General features: G+C 29.4%; 5 protein-coding genes across 5 annotated transcripts; 3 read left to right on the top strand and 2 right to left on the bottom strand.

Moving 5' to 3' along the window:
- Positions 1–1,650: 1,650 nt before the first annotated feature.
- Bm4213 (argonaute 2, putative) lies at positions 1,651–7,493 on the top strand (the record flags this gene model as incomplete). Its single annotated transcript, XM_001894221.2, has 19 exons — positions 1,651–1,696; positions 1,863–2,041; positions 2,183–2,381; positions 2,553–2,712; positions 2,793–2,988; positions 3,060–3,166; positions 3,280–3,455; positions 3,806–4,031; positions 4,337–4,556; positions 4,638–4,760; positions 4,906–5,087; positions 5,173–5,357; positions 5,554–5,736; positions 5,871–6,007; positions 6,115–6,240; positions 6,317–6,451; positions 6,614–6,715; positions 7,011–7,210; positions 7,385–7,493. 19 exons carry the CDS (start codon positions 1,651–1,653, stop codon positions 7,491–7,493), a joined length of 2,991 nt encoding a protein of 996 aa, XP_001894256.2.
- Positions 7,494–9,884: 2,391 nt separating this feature from the next.
- Positions 9,885–11,665, top strand: Bm4387 (M-phase phosphoprotein, putative; the record flags this gene model as incomplete). The annotated part of the gene is made up of 7 exons (XM_001894222.2): positions 9,885–9,909; positions 10,161–10,278; positions 10,416–10,521; positions 10,624–10,784; positions 11,002–11,183; positions 11,314–11,450; positions 11,606–11,665. The coding sequence occupies 7 exons, from the start codon at positions 9,885–9,887 to the stop codon at positions 11,663–11,665; spliced, it is 789 nt and encodes a 262-aa protein (XP_001894257.2).
- A 2,080-nt stretch (positions 11,666–13,745) lies between these two features.
- Bm1078 (Uncharacterized protein) lies at positions 13,746–15,126 on the bottom strand (the record flags this gene model as incomplete). Its single annotated transcript, XM_043075474.1, has 5 exons — positions 13,746–13,789; positions 13,953–14,016; positions 14,157–14,247; positions 14,439–14,563; positions 14,869–15,126. 5 exons carry the CDS (start codon positions 15,124–15,126, stop codon positions 13,746–13,748), a joined length of 582 nt encoding a protein of 193 aa, XP_042931408.1.
- A 2,073-nt stretch (positions 15,127–17,199) lies between these two features.
- On the bottom strand, positions 17,200–19,198 carry Bm4554 (conserved hypothetical protein,hypothetical protein; the record flags this gene model as incomplete). Its single annotated transcript, XM_043075475.1, has 6 exons — positions 17,200–17,302; positions 17,533–17,627; positions 17,868–18,023; positions 18,265–18,340; positions 18,550–18,697; positions 19,135–19,198. The coding sequence occupies 6 exons, from the start codon at positions 19,196–19,198 to the stop codon at positions 17,200–17,202; spliced, it is 642 nt and encodes a 213-aa protein (XP_042931409.1).
- Positions 19,199–22,165: 2,967 nt separating this feature from the next.
- Bma-syx-2 (SNARE domain containing protein) lies at positions 22,166–25,697 on the top strand (the record flags this gene model as incomplete). The annotated part of the gene is made up of 6 exons (XM_043075476.1): positions 22,166–22,192; positions 23,079–23,285; positions 24,269–24,491; positions 24,918–25,014; positions 25,191–25,326; positions 25,503–25,697. 6 exons carry the CDS (start codon positions 22,166–22,168, stop codon positions 25,695–25,697), a joined length of 885 nt encoding a protein of 294 aa, XP_042931410.1.
- Positions 25,698–27,419: the final 1,722 nt, after the last annotated feature.

The raw sequence follows: 27,419 nt of genomic DNA on the forward strand, positions 1-27,419 counted from the left end.
TTACGTACCTGAAATGATAGGAATCAGTGAATCAATCGATCAATCAATCAATCGATCAGTGTATCCTCGTATTTTATAGTTCTCTGTTATGACTACTACTGGATTCTTCGTGCTTAATTCCATTCTTAATTTATAATATGCTAATATTCTGCACTTCTCTCGTAAAATGTTATTAATATTATTGCTGTTGTTATTGTTGTTCCTCTTCCTCTTCTGCTTATCTCTTCCTGCATATTCTCACATCTATTTATGTGTTTGTGTCAAGTCTTTTCCGCTAATGTCTGTAAATCTCATTATTTTCAATGATTTCTTATGGTTTTCTTTCCTTTCTTTGTTACACTATCCTCGAATGTATTATTTTTGTGTCGTACTATTCCTATCTCTCGTTCAGGTGCCGTTGTGTTTCGTTCTTTCCACATTCTTCTTTGCTCCCTCCAATTCACATTCCTTCTCTGATCTTTTTTGCCATGACATGCGTTGCGGTTGTGATGTGTCTAGTGTGCGCGCTTCTGTTGCATTCTATGGGATATTGTGAGATAGGGGGGGATTGTTGTGTGAGTGAGTTTTGGAGTGTTCGTGGATTAGTTGCCTCGCACATACCGTGGGATGGCGGGCCTTTGGAGATTTTATGATGATCTAAAGTAAGAATAAGTCAAGTACCAGTGTTGGGATACTGATGATGGGGAAGGATGATCATGTCACGAATATTCGGGCTAGGATTTGATGGACATGTAAACTAATAAAAGTGGTTTTCACGAATTGCAATATGGATGCTTGTTCACTCCATGTGTTTATGTCCAGGTGGAAACATATTATGATGATTTAGCAGTTAATTATTATGAGATTTCGTTGGATAATCAAATGTACACTGTTTGAGTGTGCAACTAGCGGGACCATTAGCTTCATAAACATATTATCTATATTTTATAAGTATGGTGCCTACAATGCCTGTTTTTCTTAGAGTATCTAAATCAGGCATTTGAAACTTTTTAAATGGGGAAGTATTGTTGGTTAATTGGATGAAGTTTCATTTCATTGTTCCACTTTATTTAGCTAATTTTTTGTACTTTTTAGGGGCTTATGCAGACACGTGATGTGCAGCATAACCGCGTGAGCCATCTTTATGCAATTATTGTGAATGATATCACTGCATTATCAATTTCATCGTTCTTTCACATTTGATCTCTGGAGCGTTATTAAAAGCAGTAAGGTAGGGATTATTTTTGTCCCGAGACTGTTGGTTCGAATGCATCCTATTTTTTTTTTTGACGTTCTTTAATCAAACGAAAGTGTTTATCAACTTTTTTTTTTGCTCATTGCAGCCTCAGATATGCCGGATGGAGTATCTATTGCATTATGAAATATTCGTTTTTTTATTGTACTTTCGCAGTTATTCAGTGAGGAATGTGTAGGTAGCTATATACAGCGATGGATTAGATAGGTCATCTGGCAAATCTAGCTTCTCACATCCACTTTTAATCATACATTTATAAATTTTATAAACTCAGTCCTCTAATTTGCTATGTTTGTTCGGTTGCTCGTATTTTCTGCCGGTCACCTCACTGTATGTTTGCGGTACTTCATATGGATTGTTTCAGTCTTATCGGTAATAATCCAACTGTTTAAACATATTATAACTGGAAGCAAAAAATGGCAGCAATCGATCAGCAACAACAACAAGTTCTGAGTTTGTTGGGTCAGTTTACTTGTTTCTGTGAATAAGATTCTGTGGATTTTTTTTCTTTCTATGATTTGAGAAATTCATAGTAACTTTTCTATCCGGGACTTGCACGAATCTGTATTTAAAATGATTATTAGAAGCTTAACTTATTTTTATGTAGTAACGCTTCTAATTTTTACAGAAGCATTCAATTTTGGCGATCGGCAAGGTGCATCAGCCTCGGGTATGGCACCATATCAACCCTTTCTGCAGCAAGTACCAAATCTTTTGGGGAATCCTCAGTTTCCTCAAGCCGGGAGCACCCAGTACCATATCCCACAACAACAGCAACAACAAACAGCTTTGCAGACATCACTTCAGGTTTCCTTATTCTGATTTCAGTAGGTATATAAATAACATAACTTTTATTGATGCCATCGTTAGGTTGTTACCGTTTGATCAGCGTAACACGAATATTGGCTATATTATTCATTATTTGTTACACATAGTTATGCTTTTCAGGACGCTTACCAGTTAGCTCCAATCAATCCCGCTCCGGTGCAAATGATGCTTGGTGGTAGTGGTGGAGCACCGTCGTTCGACAGTCGTCCTGCTGGATCTTTGGCACCCGGTGGGCCAGTAGGGAGTGGCGATGGCTCGGAAGCACCTCTTCCTCCTCCAGCTAATGTACCGCTGCAACGTCCGACTGGACAATCATCTGGTAGGAGATTGTGTTCCGTAGTCTTTTGAGTGGCTTAGTTGTTTCAGTAATATAGTCTTTGTTAGAACTTTTTGTAAGGTAAAGGTAATCCTCTTCTAGGATATAATTCATCTTGTATATTTCATGTTCATCAATATAAGGAAGTCTATGATTGTTATTTATTTTTTTTAGGACCGATACAATTCCAATGCCCTCGCAGACCTAATCATGGCATAGAAGGGCGTGCAATTGTTCTACGCGCAAATCATTTCGCTGTTCGTATACCGGGAGGTAATATTCAGCATTATTCTATTGATGTGCAGCCGGACAAGTGCCCGCGTCGAGTTAACAGGTTCATTAGCCTTTTTTTTTTTTTTAACATTTGACTTTTTTTACTTTTATTATAGGTTGTATTTAACTGTACAATTTTAGAGAAATTGTGAATACCATGATTCGTGCCTATCAAAAAGTGTTCAGTAACATCCGTCCAGTATATGACGGAAAACGTAATATGTATACTCGAGATCCATTGCCAATTGGGCGCGAAAGGCTGGAATTGGAAGTCACACTACCAGGCGACTCTGCTGTTGATCGACAGTTTACTGTTGCTATTAAATGGGTTTCCACGGTAACTTATCTTTAGTTTTCCGCTTCAGATGTTGCGAAATGCTATTCTTGAAAAAGCTTTTTTTTCCTCAGGTTTCATTATCGGCTCTGGAAGATGCAATGGAGGGACGAGTCCGTCAAGTGCCTTTCGAATCTGTGCAAGCAATGGATGTGATTTTGCGGCATTTACCAAGTTTAAAGTATGCATCATAGATTTCCCTCTGAACTTTATAGAAATGAAAGGACTTTTTATATATGTTGCGTTTTTGTGTTCTGGAGTATACACCTAGAAATTTACTCAATTGATTTTTAGGTACACCCCTGTTGGACGTTCATTCTTCTCGCCGCCATTAGGCTCAGCTCATGGCCCATCACATTCAGCACAACAGTACCATACGGAAAGTAAGCTCGGTGGTGGTCGAGAAGTTTGGTTCGGTTTCCATCAAAGTGTACGACCAAGCCAGTGGAAAATGATGCTCAATATTGATGGTTAGTTTTCGTAACTTTTATAACTTTTTCATTAATAATTTGGCTTTAATTCATTAACTGAATCGGGTCTGTCTTACTGTTTAACGTTTCTTTACGGAAAAAGAAGAAGCTGTATTCTCTGTCTGATTTTGAGATAAATATTGCATGATTTGCATTTGTAGAATACATGCTAGCTGTGTTATGGAAATTGGGCATACTAAGGAAATATTTATACAGTGAAAAGACTGTTATCTTGTATGGTTTAAATGCACTAGGAAGAATGAAGGTTTTTGCAGTAGTGGATGATTTATTAGCTACTGATCATATCACCAGAATATTAAATTTTTACCAGCTCCCATCATATGCTTCAGTTTCGGCAACCGCATTTTATCGCTCAATGCCGGTGATCGAATTTATTGCGGAGGTGTTGGAGGTACCGGTACAAGCGTTATCCGATCGCCGTTCCCTCTCAGATGCTCAGCGTGTGAAATTCACCAAGGAAATACGTGGTTTGAAAATTGAGATAACTCACTGTGGTTCGATGCGACGTAAATACCGAGTGTGTAATGTTACTCGAAGAGCAGCACAAGTACAAACGTTAGTTTAGTATTGCATTTCCATAGTATGAAAGCAGTTTCTGACAAATAATGTTTATCTGTGTTTTTTGTTCAAATCGCTATCCTTAACAAATGTTTTCGTTTGCTTTGGTAATAGGTTATATTAAATTTTATGACAACTGAATGTGCGACAAATTATTCCGATGACATGGTACAGGTATACATGTTTTTATCTCGCTGGAGGTTTCATTTCATTATCTACTGCACAAGTCATATTGCTTATATCTATGTATAAGAAGTTTCCGAGAAAGAAATACTGTTTCATCGGTCGTTCACTTTTTGCAGATTTCCGTTGCAACTGGATTCAGGGCAAACCATTGATTGTACAGTTACCAAATACTTTTACGATAAATATCATATGCAGCTGAAGTATCCGCATTTGCCATGCCTCCAAGTAGGTCAAGAGCAGAAGCATACGTACTTGCCGCCGGAAGTTTGTAATATCGTTCCTGGTCAGCGGTGCATCAAGAAACTTACGGATACGCAAACGAGTACAATGATCAAGGTTGAAATTAATAAAACCCTAGTAACTCTGTTCACTAATTTTTGAATAAATTGTAAAAAATGACCAATAAGCATATTGTAGGCAACAGCAAGGTCTGCGCCGGAACGTGAACGTGAGATATCAAATTTGGTTCGAAAAGCGGAGTTCAATGCTGATCCATTTGCTCATGAATTCGGTATCGCAATAAATCCGGCGATGACTGAAGTAAGTTGCAGTTATGATTTATTAGCATTGGTTTAAACTTTAGTAGCACAACCGGTTTTGTGAGAAGGATGAATTTGTAAGATTATTAAGGCAGAGTTTTTTACCAGATTGAGTTTCGATTACTTATGTTTTTTAACACTTTAAGGTGAAAGGTCGTGTACTGAACGCACCGAAGTTACTGTATGGCGGTCGCACGAAAGCGACAGCATTACCCAACCAGGGCGTTTGGGATATGCGTGGAAAACAATTCCATACTGGTGTGGAAGTGAAAGTTTGGGCAATCGCGTGCTTTGCGCAACAGCAACATGTTAAAGAAAATGATCTCCGGTTGGCAAACGTTTTTGTTATCATAAGCTTAATTGTCTTATAAGTGAATAAATCAAGGCTGGAGTTCTCAATGTTGTTATTTTAGCAATTTCACTACACAACTGCAGCGAATCTCTAATGATGCGGGTATGCCGATCATGGGGCAGCCATGCTTTTGCAAATATGCAGTTGGTGTTGATCAAGTAGAACCAATGTTCAAATACCTCAAGACATCATTCGTAAATATTCAGCTTGTTTGCGTTGTCCTGCCCGGAAAAACACCAGTATATGGTAATTTATTATTTAAAGTTTGTTTTTTCGCAGTTCTTAATCTTGAAGCAGATATTGTTCGATATGTAACAAAATCAGTGCTCTGCACTATTTCTTCATTAGTATGTTGTAGCTCATTAACATCTGCTAGTGTTATTAATCCATGTCTTGATAAATTATATTCTTTGGTCGCTTGTGATTTAAAGAAATTTTCTAGCTGAAGTCAAACGAGTTGGTGATACAGTATTAGGCATTGCTACACAATGTGTACAAGCCAAAAATGTAATCAAGACGACACCTCAGACACTGTCTAATTTGTGTTTGAAAATGAACGTTAAGTTAGGTGGTGTGAATTCGATTCTTCTACCTGCTGTTCGGCCCAGAATCTTCACTGAACCAGGTATGGAACATACTTGGTTTCATTCGCTTTCCTTTAGGAGTTAATTACTTTTCTTTTTAAAGAATGGGTCACCTGGGTGTTTTGCACTATCTTTTTTCGATAATATTGCTATATGTGAGGGTGTGGCATTTTAGTGATATTCCTTGGTTGTGACATAACCCATCCTCCTGCTGGTGATTCGCGCAAACCGTCCATTGCTGCTGTTGTTGGAAGTATGGATGCTCATCCGTCGCGCTATGCAGCTACTGTCCGTGTGCAAGCCCATCGACAAGTAATATGATTACGTTTTAAATATAAAATGAAGACGCTTCTATATTTTTAACATAGTGTCATTTTTTTTCTCATTTTTCATGTGACGCAGACATTTTTCTTTTTCAGGAAATAATCAGTGACCTTACGTATATGGCGCGCGAACTTCTTATTCAGTTTTATCGTTCGACTCGTTTTAAACCAACTCGAATTATTATTTACCGTGATGGAGTATCAGAGGGACAGTTCTTCAACGTGAGTATTTCCTAATCATGAATGATGACATGACGTGGAGTTTGCAGTAGAAGATCAATTTTCAGTTGGTTTGCAGGTTTTACAATATGAATTACGAGCACTGCGCGAGTGTTGTATGTTATTGGAGGAAGACTATCAGCCAGGAATAACATTTATTGCCGTGCAGAAAAGGCATCATACTCGTTTGTTTGCTGTTGATAAAAAAGATCAGGTAATATACATTTACATTTGGTAAATAGTTTTACTACACTTCTGATCGATTTGGTAGAAATTTTGAAAATTATTAAATGACCGATATTACTCAAAACAGTCACTTTTATACTGTTTTGTATGCTGTAACAATGCTCTCACCACACAAGATTATTTTTTTAAGGTTGGGAAAGCTTTTAATATTCCACCTGGAACAACAGTTGATGTTGGTATAACACACCCTACTGAATTTGACTTCTATCTTTGTTCTCATGCAGGAATTCAGGTTTTTCTTTTCTTAAGTGTGATTTCCGTTGGCTACTAGCTTTTTCTTAAAAGTCTAAATCAGGGCTGCATTGGGAGATTTCTGAGGAGAAAATTGGAAGGTGGAACTTTATCAAATGCAAATTTGAAATTTAAAGTTAGACCTTCAATTTATTATATATCGAAGTTGATGTTATTTGATGTGAACTTCTGAACTGTTTAGCAATGTATGAATAATCATATGTACCATACATATATGTTCATTGTACAAGATAAAATAAATATATTTATATATTTATTTATAACGTATGGTTCAGGGAACATCCCGTCCATCTCATTATCATGTACTTTGGGATGATAATCAGTTGAGTGCTGATGAGCTGCAACAATTGACATATCAGATGTGCCATACATATGTCCGTTGTACAAGATCTGTTTCGATTCCTGCGCCCGCATATTATGCGCATTTGGTGGCGTTCAGAGCACGTTATCATTTGGTTGATCGCGAGCATGACAGGTATATAAGACCGATCATCCACATTACATATATTATATTTCACTGAAATAGGAAAATTTGTTAATTTATAATACTTCTTGCAGTTGATACTGGATTTTAAAATAAATTTATTGTAATGGAAAGTAAAGTTGTCTTGTAATAACATTCTTTAACAATGAATACACTTTTTTATAGTGGTGAAGGTTCTCAACCTTCTGGAACAAGTGAAGACACGACTTTGAGCAACATGGCACGTGCAGTTCAGGTCCATCCAGATGCAAACAATGTCATGTATTTCGCTTGAAAACGAGTCTTTTTATTATTAACCAAAGTTTTCTTACAGAAAATTATTCAAAATTATCTCCATGCAGTTTATTCACTATTCGCTTTCTTCTGAAGTGTTTTTTTCTTCAGTGCACATGTTATTTGTCTTGAATAGAGTGATTTCTGCACATAAATTCATGCTCATGAGCATATCTGCTTTCTGAACTCTTTTTATTTCTTCCTTAATACCATTAATATGAGTATGCATATGCCGTCAAAAATCCATTTTTTATTTTTATATGTTTTGAATTTTCTTTTGAAACCATTCATTTATCTTTTTGTCTTTCAGTTGCAGACCTTCATCTTCATCTTATATAAAATTCCCACAGTTTGAAGTTTGAAACGGAATATACGACCTCTTTCAGCCTTAAGCTTTACATGACTTCATTATCAGATGGATTGCCTGTCTAACTGTGTCTTGTTCTTTTTAACGGCAAGCAGTCGATTGTTCCCGAGTAGGAGGAAGCGGAAGCTTTCACAATAATCTATAGATCTTCGTTATTGTAATTTTGTTATATATTAGACAGTCCTACTTTTTAGTGTATGTGAAATCCACAAACGTAATATTTTCTGTCACATAGAAGCTTTTTTCTAATATTAATGCTTTTCTAAATCTTTCTAGCAAATAAGTAGTAAAGACGTTTTCATTCTTGCTGATGATTATGGAGTAATAGTTTAAATAGATTATATTTTTTCAAGTAGTGAGTGAAAACATTTAATGTATCCATTGTTATTTGCATGCACCCACATATTGCTTTAAATGTTCCAGGAAGGAAGGGGAAAAGAGAATTGCGGAGTTTGAGTGTTATCAGACACTGTATTTGAGCATCATTTTGTGTTTGCTTTTGAATAGTTTGTTATGGAAGGGACATCGAACTAGTGATACAGATGGTGCGTGAAGCGTACCGTGACGATATACAAGTGTGGTCGACCGCCATCCATTTTAAACGGCGGCCCAGACCGGGAAAATTGTGTCACGGGCACGATTCCGTCACTTATTTGTATTGCATTCATCAAGAAATAAGTCCATACAGATATGATTTAAAAGACCCGGTATAAAGTAATAGGACGCTTCACTTTGATTTTCGGTTCTGTAGCATGCAAATTATGATCATTATTGTCGTGCAGTATGATCCGGTATGTGTTAAAATAACTAGCAGTTGTCTTTCGTTATCGATGCTACTGCCATCTCTCTATTCCTTCATTTCTTGCTTATCTCTAGCAGTGTGTTATCAAGTGAAGTGTCGGTTATATTGGAGATGTTTTAAGATCCACATGCCTTTCAGTTTTCTGCCCCGGTTCACTTCCAGTGAAGCTACTTTTGAATTGATTATCACATTTCAGTCTTATTTGAAGGAATATTTGTAACTGGAGAGCTTTAAATCAGTTTGTTGAGAAAAGTTTTTTCGAATCTAAATTCATCGTTGTTATACCTAGGATACGCAGTCTCTTGTTTTCCTAGGAACCCGGTTATAAAATGACTCTCCCGATGCTACTCATTTCCTTTTTGTGTGATTTTATGAACTGATTCATTTTTCTTTCGTTCTGTAAGCAGTTCTATTGAATCTTCCTCTTCCTACTGATAGTGATCTATTCTCCTTCCTTCTTACTGTTATCGATACTCCTAAAATTCCACTCTCCAGAGTTACTTTTCTGTTTCTCTCCTTGAAGTTTTTATTTTTTATGAAATCACATATACGTCTTCGTTGTTGCAATAAATCACTTGGTTCTGTGGCTTTCTCATAGCGTGTTTTACTGCTTTCTGTAACAGAACATTGTTTGGATATGGTTGTGCTTCAGGATTGAACTGTAAAACCATGCAAGAGAATATTGGTGCACATTTAAATATATAAAGAAGTGAAAAAGTAAGAAGGATATGATTCTGTCAGTTTTATCGAAATGCAGAGACTGAGGGTCCTCTATTGATTTATGCATAGAAACAGAATTCGTAGGGATGTTGGTTACGGTCATTTCATTTTTTTTACTCCTACTAAGTTGTTTGGTCGTATAAGGGCGTGTGTGTGTGTGTGATAGACTTAATTTGGTTTCTCTTACATAGGGTAGAAGATGACAGCCAGCATTATTTTTGTTAATGAGCTTTTCATATGTAATTTATTCATAACCATATTGATAATTAAGGAAAAACGGTCTAGCATTCTATTAAGGTCGAACGATTTAGCAAGAATATTTAAATAATTGTAACACACTGGTTTCAGGGAAAGCCGTCTTTTTAGAAATTTGTAATTTTATGTGTAAAAGAGGACTCAATAATTATAATACAATGCAATTTAAATGTTGTCATGTTGATATTAGCAGATGTTTGAGTGTTTCAGTAAATGAGTCGAACTTCAAAGAAGGACGAGAATTCTGAATGGCAATAGCTGAAACAAGATCGTGTATGTGAAATGAATAAATTTCACATATTTATGATTATCAGAAAATTGACCGTTTACATTCCATTATTTTCTACACGATTATTATTCACTTAACTTGTGACTAATTTTTCCGATGTAAAATAATATTTCAAAATTATATATGACTGTAATTTAAATTTAAAAGAAGATACACAAAGTATCACATTTTCTTTCATATCGCAAATATTTCTTTTATTTTTTTTATTATTATTTTTACTTTTTTTTTTTTCTAGCCTTTTCTTCGCTTTCTTCCATTACTGCAAATACTTTGCCAATTTATGTAACAATTGAACCGAAACAATTGACTTTTCACGATCATACTAAAACGAGCAGTGTTTTATTGCGCATAATGTTTGTTAACTTCCATATTTTCATCTGAAATTTAAAATTGACAGTAATTCAAGAAAAAAAAAAAGAAGAGTAAATTGAATATAAGAAATATAAGCTTAATTTATTCACCGATAAGATTTATCATTAAAATTATTCAGAAATGTTAGCCGTTTGCGCATTGCATTTCGAATTCGTACCAATGCGCCAACACAATATATTGTTATGCCAGCTACCGGTTTCTTATCTGCTAATGGAAGCATTAATGTAGGTGATGTGAAGATAGGTCTGTCATTCTTCAATGCATTTAATCTTTCCTTATATTAATATTTAATCAGTCAATCAATTATTCAATGATGAAATATTAAGATATTAATAACAAATTTAAATATGAGAAAATATCGTCGACGACATCGATTCATAATTCAAGCTATGAAAGCAAAAGAAAATGACACAGATCGTAGAAAGATATGGAATGATGCAAATATGGAAAATTTGGATTTAGTTCAGTGTATACGAGTCTTTACATTGTTAGTGCAATTAATTATTTCATAAATTTTTTATAATTAGATACTTTGCATAGAAATTAGAAATATTTATGTAGTACAATGGAATGATATAATGAAAGAAAAAATTTATAAATTTATGATCTTTTTTTTTTAGCATACAAACATTTATTATTTAAATGTGTTTATCCAATACGATGAACAAGCAAAATTTCAATAACATTTATTTTCTTATCTATAGGAAAGCAAACAGACAACGGTCGGACAAATCAATAAGTAAGGAAGAATTTGATGAACTAGCAATACCATCTAGTTCTGAAAAGGGTGAATCTGAAACAACTTCATTGCAAGTGCAATTAATGACTGATGAAGAAAAGTCAACGAAAATTAACGAATTAAATAAACAAATTAATAATAAATTAGGTTCGTTTTTTTTTCGCCCTATTTTTTATTTTAAGAGAAAAAAGTAAAATTAAATGGCATTCTGTTTATGCCATTCTGTTAGAATACATATTGTAATGAGTACAAGTTTCAATCAAATTTCCACATATAGACGAAAAGAGAAAAGAATGCGAGAATTTGCTGGAAGCAGTAAATGAAGTAAAAAAATTAGAGACTGATTTGGATCGAGCAACAATCCAGTGTAATGATCTTAATAAGAAGATTATTCTCAATGAAGATCAGCAAAAAGTAACAAATAAATTTAAGCTAACTTTTTTTTTTTATTTTCCTACAATATTAAAGAAAAAAAAAAGAAAAAAAAGAAAAACATTTGATTAAACGACTAACAACAACAAAAAAAAAAAAACAAAATTATTTGTGGAAAAATTGGAAATTATTTTCAGATTATTAAAGAAAAACTAGCAAAAATGGATGCAATTTTGGACACAATGAAAATAAAATGATGCATTTATCAATTTAAATTCTTTCATAGCGATTTAAAATATGAAATCTTCTTAATGAGTCAATAAATATATATTTTGCTATGGATTTTTTGTCATTTCCAACTTTTTTTTTTTGCACGTCTTTTCCAGATGTTAAATGAAATGCAATGAAAAAGTTAGAAAAACCAAATTTGGATGAAATTAAATTAGTTAAATCATTGAAAAGCATAAATTAAATGGACAAATTTTAATGATTGGAAGCACTTTTCCAGTCAAAAAAAATAGAAATATATAAATTTTATTAAATCGTCTACACGTTTCACACATACATATATATATATATATATATATATATATATATATATATATATATATATATATATATATATCAATTCCTGGCATTTATCTTTTAAATAAAAAACATTTCAAGTCAGTTTCTGATTTTAAATATTTAAAATTATTGATTAATTGAATTTGTTTGTAATTAAAGAGTTAGATAATTAAAATTTATTAAATTCTTATTCAGAAATTTTGTCTGAAATCAATTTTAAAATAATGAGTGAATGACACTTTGTAGCATATAAAAAGTGAAATTCTACTGTTAATAACTTATGAACATGTATGTATAATACAATCAATTGTTGTCAAAATTTGTACATTTAATCTATAGTCTTTTTCTACTTTTTTCTTTCATTTAATTTAAAAGCAATTCTTTTGCACATATAATTAACATTATTTATGTTATTTTTCTACTACATCAAATTCTTTCAATACATTATTAATGACTAATTAAAAAAAAACAAATTATGAAATATTTTAGATACAAAAAAATGCGGGAAAATATACAAAAGTATTTATTGTTTATCATTTTCTATTCAATAAGTTAAATTTTCACTTGATTTCATTTGATTGTAAATGATAATAAAGTACTGAATCGTATATAAGATTTAATAAACATATTACTATAATAATTTAAAATATCATGATTTCATTTTTCTTCACATCTATCTCCAATTAAATTATTACTCACCTTTAACCACAGTAGAACGCCACTCCATATGCTTCCTTTGATGTCAGACTTTTATTGGTGTCGGTATTGCAGATATTTTATCAATAATTATGTGTTTGCTGAATAGTCAACAAAATTAAAGCAAATTCCCAAAATTATTTCGATTCTCCTATCTGATCTCACAGATCTCACAATGGATTTAAGACAGTTATACCTGAAAGAGATGGCACATCATGCTACCAGTCTTCATTTCTTACCTGACACCGTACTAACATTTACTGACATTGATTTTATTTGACTTATTTCCTGATCGTCTATCAGATAAATTGACAAAACAGTACAACATTCCAAATATTTATTTCCATCCAATATTTATTTTCATCCCATAAAACTAGGTAGAAGACCCGTTTTGATTCTTAATGTATCCTCGATACCGTTTGTAGCAAACGTTTGTTTTTTTTCAAATGTTCCTTTTGTTCATTTTCCTCTGCTGTCTTCCGCTCCATAAATTTCTCTCGATCCCATAACTCATTTTTGAACAAGGATAACTGTATAAATGGATATGCTCAACAAAAAAGTCACTTTTACTTAAATATGCCCGTAAGACTACGATGAGTAATCACATGAGGACAACAGTATAAAATAAGTTTGTTATTGTCATGGCATTGTCACAATTTATATTTTTTGTGTAGCTTTCTGAGAAGACATTGCTTCTTAAGTATTGCTGGAAAGTACACTTGAACGTGCCTTCAAACAAATGAACAAATGAAGAAGCTTTTGAAGAAAGAGCATTAGCTGAAGATGAGAAAGATTATTTTATCTAAACTTTTTTTATTTTATCTAAACTTCACTGAAGTTGTACTTAGTAAGATAAAGGTCAACGCAGTAACGATCTTTAGATTGATATATTTATCTCGAGCATGACAAAATGTTTCAACCATAGTTCATAGTAGAAACATTTAATATCACAATTAAATTTCAAATTTGTTCCTGAAGCAATAACAAAATAATGGAATATTATGATAAGTAACAAATGCACGAACTGTTTTATCATTATTGCTAAAATCCGGGTGAATCATTCCAGTTTGAATGCTATTTATGCTTTTCGGAATGGGTTGTCATTGTTTTGTTGGTATCTGCAAAATTTAATTTGTATACTTACGAAATAGTTTAAGTGCAAAAGATATAAGAGTCAAATTGCTATACCATGCAGCATATATAGCGAAGAATTAATTTATCCTAATAAATAAAGTATCTGTTATTGTAGGGTTAAATATCAGATAAGATTAACCGATTAACCTGAATTTTTCGTTTCGGTACTTTTCAATGATGATTTCAAATTTGATTCCGTTACTGGATATATCTGAAATTGATGTTTCTCATTTCTTTTGCCATTTAATTTTGTTATGAAGTTATCCATTGTAAATCCACTTAGAAAATGAGTAAAGTTATCAATGAAGAATAAGAAATGTAAGAAAACAAGGTTGCCTTTTTTGCTTTAACACACTTTGAATCTGATTTATTCGATAGCGATAAATTGAATTTAATTTTTTTATTAGGTAGTGGATTTGAATCGAAGTTCGATTTTGCATTCCTGTCAAAGAAGTTTGCAAATATTTTTATGATATATCGTAACAAACAATCTAATCATTCACTAAGGAGACAAATAATTCTTAACAAGTGAATAAGATTAATACAATTAGATAATTTGGCGGTCTGTTCATTTATTAAATCTAATCAACTTTACATTAAATAAATGACTTTTGCAAAACGGCCCATATTTACCAAATGCGGAATGTTCGATTTAATTTATGCTTCGTTTTATTGCTTTTTTTATTAACAAAATATGGATCATCTGTTGAATGTGTTTTAATCAGTATTTCGGGAATTTCGCTATCAGATTCGTTTATCTGCAATAATATACGATGTCAGATCTTTTTCTGAACTGCAAAGAAAAACATATAATCTGTGTGAAACGGAGAAATGAATTTGCATGAATGAATTCATAAGTATCTATTTGAAAGTTTCACCTGAATAAACAAATTACACATTAGCATTATTAAGATGAATAATTAAATCATATAAATTAGAACATAAATATGATAAATCCATCATTCGTAATCTTTCTGCTTACACTTTAAAAGTATGTAACACGCTAAATAGCCTATATCTTAAATTAAGCAGAAAAAATAAATGTCATAACAATTAATGTCACCTCTCGTTTTTGCTGATATTGATATCGTATTTGATAGAATAATTTGCATGTTTTCACAATCGTAAAAAAAATCATTACAAGAGTAAGCAATATAAGAGAAGCACGTAACATTGAATTTCCATTAGCTAATTGTAACAAATTACTGTGCAAAAGTTTTTTCTTCTCATTTAATAATTGTTGTGAGAGTATTTGATTATCTGATTGCATACTAATAAGTTTAGTATCATCTAATGTCTTCATTTCTTCAATTAAACTCATATCTAAAAAAAGGGAAATATTTCAGCAGAAGGTTTTTGATAACAAATAGATTTGAAATTATTTCTGATAATGGATAAATTAAAAAACATTTTTGAACAATTTCATTGTTAATTACATTTTCGCAGCTCATAAGAATCTGTAGGAAAAAAGCAATCTTCTAGAATCTATAAAAAGAAAAATTTTTTCAACTTCAAATAAAAGTATCGAAAAAAAGCACTTCAAATGCAACCGGCAGCAAATATTCAGAATTTGTGAAAGAATCTTATTTAATTTTTGTCTCTTTTTCACCAATATTAACTGTAAATATTTATGCAAATTTGTTTTTTTTTTTTTTTTTTTTGTATAATTTTAAAATATTCAGTTAGTGATGTATTACACACTTTTAATTTATTACACTAATAAATGTTATAAAAATTCTCTAGAATTATTTCTCAATTTTTTCACTCGAAATTTCGAAATTTTCGTTTTTCAAAAGTAGAGTTTTGAATAAAATTTTTTGAAAATTACTACTTTATTTAATTCTAGCTTAATTTTTCACAGCTTTTCTTATATCTTCACTAAATAAAAGGTAATAGGCCTAGCTCTATAAAATCGAACTCTTCTGAGAATTAATTTAGGAAGAAATTCTAAACATGATCATATGCGCCATTTTTCAATGTGATTATAAAATTAATTTTTGTTTCTTAACTTTTTGGATGATAAAATGAATCCACTGATGACGAATATGGTATTTTTTACTGCGTATCGTAAAAATATATGTGTGATTTTATTAATTTGTATTTACTAGTTTAAAAATTTCTTATTTTATGAATCACTTCGGATAAAATTATTGAGTAGGTGTACTGTAGTCATGACAATAATTATTTTTTAGATAAATATTGCAGCAAAGACTACTGTAAGCAAACAACGGTGTATGACTTTCATATGTGTGACAAACAAATGATCAATATATTTCAACTCGTTCAGTAAGTGAATCAATTAATTAATTAATTAACTGATTACTTTTAAAATAATACTGCTTGTTTGAAACAAAATCCTTTCACAGCTCATATGTTTGTGTGCATAATATTGAATAACTTCATTTTCATCACCACTATTACCATATCGTAAGCTTGAACAGCTTGAAAGGACAACAAAGAAATATCAATGTTCATTGAAGCATGATTTGAGAGTTTGAAATGAAATGAGAACAGATTATTTCAGAAGCTTACATCTGTCAGCCCATATTTTCACCGATAACTGACTAATGCAATTAGAATTGATTAGTATGAAAATGGACACAGAATAAAGTTAAGATTAAAAAGTTAAGCTTACATTAACCGTAAAATTATGTAAAATAATACTAACCAATTTTGCAGAGAAAAATGAATTATTTATTGGAAATAAAAGAACAAGAAAGCATATATTCATTTCTTCAATATTGAAAAGAATTGGAACGATGAATTGAAACTAAACAATTCGGACCAACCAATAATTTTTCTATTGTACAAACATTCTAATATTCGGTTAAATAAACATAAAGATGGAAAGAATTTAATTATTAATTGCTTCCATCACTAATTAATGCTATTCAAGTTGCTATGTATATGCTGATAATTTTGCATACATTTTTTAATTAAATTTCATATTTGCTTCAAATATATTCTGCAGAAAAAACTATTTTTTTCGAAAAAATAAGTAAAACAAAAAGTAATGAAGTGATGTGCAATGTAAGGAAATAAAATGATCATACGTACACGTTCACACACGTATAACTATTCCTACAACAATGTGTCACCTAAATCTTAATGATAAAACACGTTACGTTATGTTGTGATAAATTAATTGGATGAATAACATTTTTGCGAAACGTATTAAGCTTATATAAAACTCTAAATAGGTTACTGATTCATCAAATTTTTTGACATCTGAGCGGAAACAACTCCCTCACTTTCAAGTCATCGTGTAATTAAAGGAAATTATTACTAAGCAATTAGATAAATTAATATTTACATTGCTGATAAAATTTGTTGAATGATATGCTATCGAATCAATAATCTATTTGACGACATTATGTATTTGTAAGCGAAATTTTCATGGGAAATGATAACGCGGCAAGCGAATTCGTTTTCGTATTTTATTTGACATTGTTATTGGCCGTGGTCGATTGTTTTTGCGATAATATAAATTACATGCACTGAAAAGATTTTTAAGTAATTTTTATATTTATTATTATTATTTTCATTATCATTATCATTAACACTATCACTGTTATTATTATTTTCTACTATTCCTGATGAATTACTTATATAAAACGAAAGATTGGTATCACATAGCTACTGAAGCATTGTAAGTTGAAAGGTCAACAGGGATAAGGCCACTGATCTCATACTATATCAGTAAAATAAATTAGACAAATAAACAAACTTGCATTCTACAGCTCCCATATTGCTACGACGCCATAATGTCGTCTCCTTGGTACCACAATTTGAGCATACCGAATTAATATGAGTACTAACTGGCTATAATAATTATTATTTATTTAAAATATCGTAGAACATTTCAAATTATATGCAACATTTAACAAATAACTATGCAAACATTCAAATATTATAATTTGATAATTTCAAAGGTCAAGTATACATTATCATATACAATTATTATTAATAATCCAATCCTTTATAGTATTTATAAACAGTGAACTCTTCTAATACTCAATAGAATTAGTGAAATAATTTTCTTAACAATAAGTTTTCACTAACCTTTTTTTTGAAATTAATAGCAATATTTAATTGAGAATCATTGTTAGTTACAAATAATCCTCTAAGTAATTCCGGTGATACTACTGATGAAGCATTTCTGTTTACAGTCTCAACAGCTTGTTGTTGTTGTTGCTGTTCGTGCGGTATGCATGTCACCTGAAATTCTCTTCTCATTAATGCAAATTTTCCTTAATTAATTTTTTCATTTAAATAGCTAATTATTGATGAAATATATTTGCTATCATATTACTTCACTGAGAAAATCATTCACTGGGATGTGTTAAAGATTTAGATTAATTTCAATAGAAGTGCTATCGTGTAAAATTGATTACAATTTTCAGGAAACTTTTGAAATTGAATTTCTTAAAGGATAAATAAATTAACAATGATATGGGACCTGCTCTGGATATGTTTGATTTTTTGAAGGCATCCATTGTTGGCATAAAACACCTTGACAAATACATTCCATTGAACTAAAAATCAAAGAGTAAATAAGGAATTATTCTACTACTTTGAATAAATAATATGAGAAAAACAGAAATGGTGGTACAACTAGAAGAAATATTTAGATTTATTTTAGTAAACTATGCACATTACAAATTAAAATTATTATCAAACATGCCGTTGATAGTATGATAGTGGATGATGATGATGATAATGATGATAATGAATTTGTGATGACTCATCAAAATATTGTACCACTGGTATTCGAGTGGAAGGGCGGCGGATGAATTCAGGATAGGAGTGAGTGTGTAAAGAAGTTGGTTCCATCTGATGTAAAACACGTATCGTTGGTATCAATCTATTAGAAGTTTCAGGTCTAATTTCATCTAAAATTAGCAACAATTAATTTAAGTTTAAATGAAAGAAATCATTTCAGAAAAAAAAAATGTTAGTTTAAATTTAATATTTTTTGATTTATTTTAAATGAGATTTCATTCTTGTTTAATTAAATATAATAAATTTACCATATTATTTCAGCAAATATTTACTAATAAAGCAAACAAATTCAAAAGTATTTATGAAGAACTGCTTTAAAAAGTTCAACAAATTTACATAGAATAGTTGTAATGAAATATTTTACAGTAGTTCATAAGTACTGTTAGGTATTTATATTGTAAAATACTTCATTATAATTACTTCAACACTTTTTATAACTGATTAATGTTATAAAGACATTTTAATTGATTGGAATTGCCATAAAAGATTGCTTTCATCTATTTAATTAGTTATTTAGATATTTAAGTAAAAGGATTTTTTTGAATACTTGTGGGAGAATTATGATGATATCTTGAGGAATGATTATTATTGGTAGTTTCACAATTACTCATATGCTTTTCTTCAGTAATAATTCCATTTGCAAATACATTTGTGTAACAATCTAAAAAAAATTTGTAATTAAAATAAAAAAAAAATTCAATAAACAATTAAAAATCACTGAAAAAAAGTTTCTTTTGTTTTAAAGCCCTTTTTTTTTGCTTTTGTGTATTTATTAAATAATACAAACTTAAAAATAAAGGAAAATTTTGTTTTTCAGTTGGTTCAATTTGACAAGTGAATTTGAGCATTCTTAAAGTATGATTTCAGTAACCTATTACATGCTTTATGGAAGATTTCTGAATTTAGGTGCAAGAATCTTAGCCTAAATCTAAAATTTAGTCAAATGTGTATGTAATAAACAAAACTTGAAGGAATAATTAAACAATAATAGATGAATGAAATAAGTTTAATCATCAAAAATTGATGTTTTTCATGTTTTTTTGTGTTTTATCATTTTTTTTTTACATTCTAAGATTATGAAAAGCTTTATATTTAAATCATAAAATGAAAAGCAAGCAAGTTTTTTTTCCAAATTTTCAAACACTTTTATTACTCATACTAAGTAAGTTCCGTTACAGCAATTAATTCGCTACATTATCAATGTAATTAAAGAAACTAGCCATTATCATCATGATAATGACCTGTAGTGTCCCAATAATCGGCTGTTTGATCGCCAAGTTTTGTTGGTGTATGTAATGACATCTGAAAATTAATTCAACGAACAGGAAAAAAAAATCTTAAATAATAAATAAGAATGTGAATATCCCAAAATGTACAACATTGAACTCATTAATTATATAATATTTTCAGAAAACCATACAACACTTTTCGAAACAAAAAAAGTGCTCTAATTTTTTTATAAAGTGAATTTAGTTAATTATTCCTTTAGGCTCAAAATTTTTCTTTCTTATAATATTAAATAATAATTCTCAAAGAGTTAATATTGAAAAAAATCAATCCAGAAGTTGAAATTAATTTCCACATATTACATAATATTTGAGCTGCCAGTAGTTTCATAATTCCTATACTATCTAATTCAGGCAGAATAAAGCTAATTCTTCTCTTGAAAAACTTTTGGAAATAAATAAATATTAAGCTAGAGAAATATCATATCAAAATGATTAGGATTACCACTGTGCAACAGGAAAAATTTATAGGTAGCTTAGCTATCGTTTACCTTCTTATCTTATCAACTTCATAAATCAGGTCATCTCTCATAACAACTTTTTTACCGTATCTCTTGATATAGTAAAATGTATTTGTTGACTAACTACTAATTACTTAATTTCTCTTCTTTTTTCTTTAAATCTCATTAATAATAATCTTCTGTTCTACACACAATTATTTATTAGATTCATATAATCAAGCACAAATTATTGATAACAAATTTGAATTAATTTTAAAAAAAACTAATAGAAAAAGCTTTAATTAAATTCAAAAACTACTTCATTGAAAATTGTCACTACTATTTTCCTTTTTTCCTTTTTTGCTCAAAGTGTACAAAAGTCTGTGTTAACCTCAAAATAAATTTTCTTAATTAATATCAAAATTCTACGACAAACAAATTATTTATAACGTTACATTAAGTTAGAAAAAAAGAAAAGAATTTCATTTCCTTTTATTAAATTGGATAAATAATGAGTAGTTCAAAAAAAAAGAAAAAAAAAGGAAGAAGGAATGATGCATAGCAAATTATACCGGTCGTTATCTGACATTTCAGTATGCGGAATTGAAAAGTATAAGTAATAAGCAATCAGAAGTATTCAGAAATCTTTAGGTTATCTTTGTTCATTTCAAATTTGTTGTTTGGTACTTGAAATCATTTTCTGCTGACTGTTCATTCTTCTAGCATATCGGCATATCTTTTTGATCATTCATTTGAGTAGCCGAATGATACAACATATTTTGATGACAAATGTGTCACTTCAAATTATATATGTCTCATCCATATCTGAATGATTGGTTTTCTATAACTTTTAGAATATTTGCTGTTAACTGAAGTTGCTTTCAACTTATTCAATCGATTATATTATTTCATTTCACGAATAATACCTATCAGTTTATAAAGAAGTGAGAAATGAGAATGACAACAGAAGGACAAATATTGTTTACCATAATATTCAGTTATTAAACTTTATTTACTAAATGTAAATATATTAAATGTACAGACTTTCAGATGAAATAGAATGAAAAATGTTATTTTATTATTATTTGCTTTTTTTTATATCAAATAGTTTTTTCACTTTAGCATAACAATAATCTATTATATTATATTTTGATTACTTTACATAATTTTTTCCTTTTTCCTCAACAAAATAATTTGCAATTACTATTTCTTAGATACTGCACTTTCAATATAATCTGAACAAAGAAAAAATAAATATAATAATAACAATAAGTTATAATAACTTATTACTTCTAAATGTCCAATTAAAATGTAATATCATATATATATATAATGTTAATTTTTAGTTTCTATGCAGAATAAATTTATGTATTATAGGTAATATTGAGTACTGAGTGTACTACCTGTTAATATTAACGTTTCAAAATGATTGTACAGCATTTGGTTGTGAAATTTATTGATTTTATAAGTGATGACGATGAATCAGTGGAGTCATTCTTTCTATCAACTCAATTTCTCATTTTAAAAGCAAATTTATCGCATCCCATCCCGCTTCTCTCTCAACTCTCTATGCTGTCACCAATTTCAGCATAAATGGCATAGCAACATTGCGTGACAAGTAATCATAGCTAATATTCGAACTATTGCTAAATTATTCTGTGTTGGTCATTTTTGCTTTGCTAGCATTTCATTCATTCATTTATCCATTTTTCTTTCTATTAAAAAATTGAAATTTTTTATCGTTTTTGTTTTTGTTTTTGTTTTTTTTTAAATTGCATTTTCAAAAGGATATCATTAGTCATTGGAATATTCATTACTGATTCATCTAAGAAATGTATTATCGCATACAACGATGAAAGATCGATCGAGTGAATTTAGGGTAAGTTTATGATAGATTTGATTTAATGATTATTATTCATTATAAGTGTTATTCATCAATTTCAATGAAATATGTTTATTGTTTAATTTATTTTTTAATTCATTTTTATCAATCTTTCATTCAAATAAAAACAAAATTAAACTTTACTGGTTTAAAATCATTAATAGATTCGTTATATTCCTTCGTTTTTCCTTATTTCGAAAGAAATTACGCTTATCTTTTGATTATTTTCAAACTTCTTTTATATCTTGTTCACTTAAAGGCATCATACTTTGAGTGATTTATTTTGTTAATTAATTTATTAAAAATTTTAGGAACTCAAGAGGGAAATTTTATAAATCAACAAATAATTGATTAATTAAAAATGCTTAGATTTATTACTATAAATAGTTTATTTGTTATTGAAATCGTACTGAAATGAGCAACAATAATAGCTGAAATAGTAATGATTTTTTGGGAATTTAAATAAAAGATTCTGTTACCATATCGATTCTGATTTTTCACAAATTTGTATAGCACAATTTCTGTGAATTTTTGATTAATATAATATAATCGAAGTAAATCAAATTTGAAATATCAAACAGCTGATGATACTCCCGACATTATTAATCAATCTTATTTGAATAAACCACTTTTACTTTAATATTCCTCCATAGTTTCAATGTAAGTTTTTCGTTTGTATGAGATTTCTTTTATCCAATTAAAATTAAAAATTTGTGACTCAAAAATATTTCATTGAAATAAAAAATTAATCTATCATAATTTCAAACTGAAACTATTTTAGGTAATAATATTTTAGCAAATTCTTCTTTTAAGTGTTTGGTAGTTTTACATTTGTAAATTTTTCGAAACTTACAAAAAATAATTTTTTCCTTTTTCTTTGCAGCAAAAAGCTGAGCAATTTTTAACAGATGATAACACATTCATTTCGATTGATGTTGAATCAAATGTCAGTTTTGCGCATGATAGTTCCTTTTTTGCTGAAATTGACGAAATTCGAAATGTAATGGCCAAATTATCAGACGATGTTGCCAGCATGAAATTGCAGCTGCGTTCAACCTTAGCTCAAACTATCGTTGATGATAACCAGAAGGTAACAAATGTTCAATTCATTATTATGAAAGTAATTACAAGTTGGAGTGATAAGATATAAATTATTATCAGTAAATATCAACAAAGTTAGCCAAGAAATTCTTGTTTTCTACAAAATAACTTTAATGATTTAAGAAATAATAGTTAATCAGCGAAAGCAGTTCAATATATTTAGCCTTAAAAGGGTTCGTTTTCTTACGTATGAAACAATATGCTTGATAAGAGCTGTTTCTAGTAAAGAGTTGGCCAATAGAAGTTAGAAACATTGCTTATCATATTTTCAAATTTGATCGTTTCGACGGAATGTTAAAAAGCTATGACATTTGTAACTGATTGAACCGGTGATCTCTATTATGATTTTTTTTTTCTTTTTTTTTTTGGTAAACTCAGCTTCAAAAGAGCTTCATTTTTGTTAAGCATTAAAATGCTTGTCATCCATTGTCACGTATACAAATCGTTTTTCGTCAATATGTCACGATCGATCAAGTCGATACTTCCAAACTCTAATTTTCTCATTGATCGTTCTGAGACAACGATTTGAGTAGCTTTTTCATCTCGCCGATTTACTTCAGATGTCGTGAAATAATATAAAGTGAATTTCTTCAGCAACTCTCATCTATCCGTGAGATGATTTCTTCCAATTAACCATTTAGTCTTCTTTTATCATTCGGAATTAGCTTCATTCGATATATGTTATCAAGCTAAAATACATTTTTGATATTACACACTACATAATAATAATAATAATAATAATAATAATAATAATAATAATAATAACGCAATTTGAATTTAATTAGTGAAAGGAACAAAAAAATGAAGAAATAAGTATTATAGAATGATTGTATTTGTTTAATAATGTATTTAAATATAAGAGAACAGATTTCAACAGTTACTTTTATACTAACTTATTACTTTATTATCATTCTTTTCTCATCATGATTTTCATTGCTTAAATTTTTAATTTAAATAAAATTGCAATTAAAGGAAAAGCTGGATGAATGCATGGCTGGTATAAAGCATCGCTCAGGTTTATTGCGAAAACATTTGTTAGCAATGAAAGAGAATGTTAAAAAAACAGAAAATGGAAAAATCATTGGAATTAGCAAACGCATCCATCAATATCATATTGAAGCATTGTTAAAAAAGCTTTCAAATTTACTGGAAATATTTAATACTGCTCAATTAGATTACAGAGTGGAAGTTGCAAGTTAGTCTTATTTTACTGAAATTATGATTATTAACATAGCATAATTTTCATTGAAATTTATTGAGATGAAAACGGAGAAGAAAAGTGAAAAAGAGCATAGAAAAAAGTGTTTAATTAGTTTAGAGTTATGAATAAACTATAACAATGATAGTAGTAAATGAAAAAAGAAAGAAAAAAGGGTAATCTTATAAATTTAATCCTGATTTTAACGATAAATTTAGTGATTAAATTAATTTTCAAACACAAATTTCAGTCACTTTGAAAATTGTAACATAGAGTGTGATTAAATTTCTATTCATTTTTTCAAACGATCCTTATCATTTAATTATTAGAAAAAAGGATATAAAGAGGTAAAATGGACTTAGTGAGCAATTTAAATTGATTATCACTGCAGCAATTTATTATCATAATTCCATGTCAATTAAGAACGAATCAAACGACAATTAGATATTGCTGGTGAGTATATGACAGAGGATGAAATTAATACAATGATTGATTCCAAATCATCGGAAATATTCAATAGGTTATTTTATATAAAGTATTGTTAGCAAGATTTATCATATAATTAGTAATATGCAATAAGTATCAAACTGTTGATAATAATAATAAGAGTTGCAACAAAAGATAAGAAAAAAGCAAATTTTTGGAAATTGTAAAGAATGAATTAATTTTAATAATTTTAATGAATATAATTTTCAGACATATACGTTCATCAGAATTAAAATCAGCTTTTGATGATGCTAGCTTAAGGCATAATGAAATATTTAATTTAGAAGCAAATATCAAAGAACTTAGTGATTTATACAACGATATGAATTTTCTCATACATGCACAGGTAAAACTTACTCATATTTCAATGATCAGTTAACATATAATTTCGACATGTATTAGACTAGAATAAAATAGTTATGGTTAAGAAAGAAAGAAAGTTTGATTTGATAACGATGATATATAGTGATAATAATTATTGTTACTAATATGTCATTAAATGACGTTGATTGATTATTATAGGGTGAAAGGGTGGATCGAATTGATAGAAATGTGAATGATGCGTTTAATTATGTGACAGCAGGTAGTCAGCAAGCACAGGTAACTGTACAATGTCGACAAGCGATGATAAATAAAAAGTTGTATTGTAGTGTTGGATGTATTATAATTATTGGCTTAATTTTAATTGTTTTTATTATTTATTTTTTGATTAAATGATTATTTCATTACCATTTGTTCGTTATTTTTTTTTTTTTTAATTCAAAGAAAAAAGGAATATTTTCATGAATTTTTAACCAACGTGCTTATTGATATTGCATATACTGCTAACTTTATAAGCTGCCATTCATTTTCGTACATATGCGAATATTTATAAATTGATAACTTGTGATACCAATTAGTTATTAAATTATCATTTTCTTTTTTATCACCAGAAATTGATCAGTTTGATAATTTTCGTTAATTGAAAATTAATTAATTTCTTAACAATATAAACGATTACATTGATACATTAATTTCAATAATCGTATGGTTGTTTAGAAATAATTTTTGATTGTTTGCCAGTTAAATTAAGACTGTTAAATGTATAATAATTAAAAAAAGAGTCAGTGATAAGAATTACACAGTAAAATTATTAATAATATAATACATTTTATTTCCATGTAAATCTTTCATTTTTTTTACTATAATTAATGTTTTTTTTTTTTTTTTTTTATTCCTAAAATAGGTAAGAAAACGATAGAAAAATCTATTAATTAAAATTTAAATTTCCCTTTTTCCATTATTTTCACTTTACTATATCATATCATTCTAAATTGGATTGATTTTAAAATTTATTTCATAAAATTTAAACAAAATGATGCGAACACTGTTGTTTGTTTATTTAGTCATTGTGATTGTTTATTCTTATATTATGATAATCATTCTCTACTCTGTATACATATGGCTATTGATTTTGCATTTAATAAATTCAATCTTTTTCATCAATACCTTCATGCATATTAGTATTTATTTGCACAATGGTTTTTGAAATTAGCATTGATAATCACTCCCACATCTTCTACATTTATCAACATTATCATTTAATCACTAACATTACCCACTATCCTAATACTTTTACATGGTTATAAAGTTGAATTTGAGAAGAATTTGCTGAAGTTTAGTGTTTAATGCATTGATGTAAAATGTAATGTTTCACATTGTCGACAGCTCATTAATGAGCAATTAATTTTAATCAAATATTGATAAGGAAAGTGAAAAGTTTTCAAGGATGCCATTTGTTCTTTCACTCTCTTTCTTTCTCCTTCTAGTTATTTCTGATATTAACAACAAGTTATCTATAATTTTCATCGTCTTGTTGAACTATCACTTCGTTTAGTTCACAAAATTTTGATATTAAGCTATAGGCAGAGCAAATATATCTAGTAAAATGTAACAATTTCAGCAAAAATTCATACATCTGATTTATTCGATTGGTTCTATCAGTTAGGTTATTGTAAGATCAATGAATGCTTCTTCTTGCTGATAGTTTTAACTCACAAATATTTCTGACCTGAAAATTATTATCTGCTAAAAAATGTCATCTCTAGTCCGAAACTAATATCATCAAGTATAATTTATAACTATGAAACAATACAGTATAAAAGTTTTATGCTTATATTATTAATATGATAAAATGAAACGGCAAATTAAAATAATCCATTTTCAAGTAATTATTAAAATATTGATAAGGAAAAAGTAGTAAAATTTTTGAATATTATTTATTATACCTCAAATATTTGATTAGAAATATTTGCAGGGAATAGCAATTCGTTTACAGTTTAGATTACGATTTGCGTTCATTTTTTTAATATCATCGGTTTATAAGGAAAAAAAAAAAAAAACAGAAACAAAAATTAGTTGCAGCATTACTGATAATTTCATTTAATTTCAGATAAGTAA

The sequence above is a fragment of the Brugia malayi genome, assembly GCF_000002995.4.
Source record: "Brugia malayi strain FR3 genome assembly, contig: Bm_v4_ChrX_scaffold_001, whole genome shotgun sequence".
NCBI classification, from domain to species: Eukaryota; Metazoa; Nematoda; class Chromadorea; order Rhabditida; family Onchocercidae; genus Brugia; species Brugia malayi.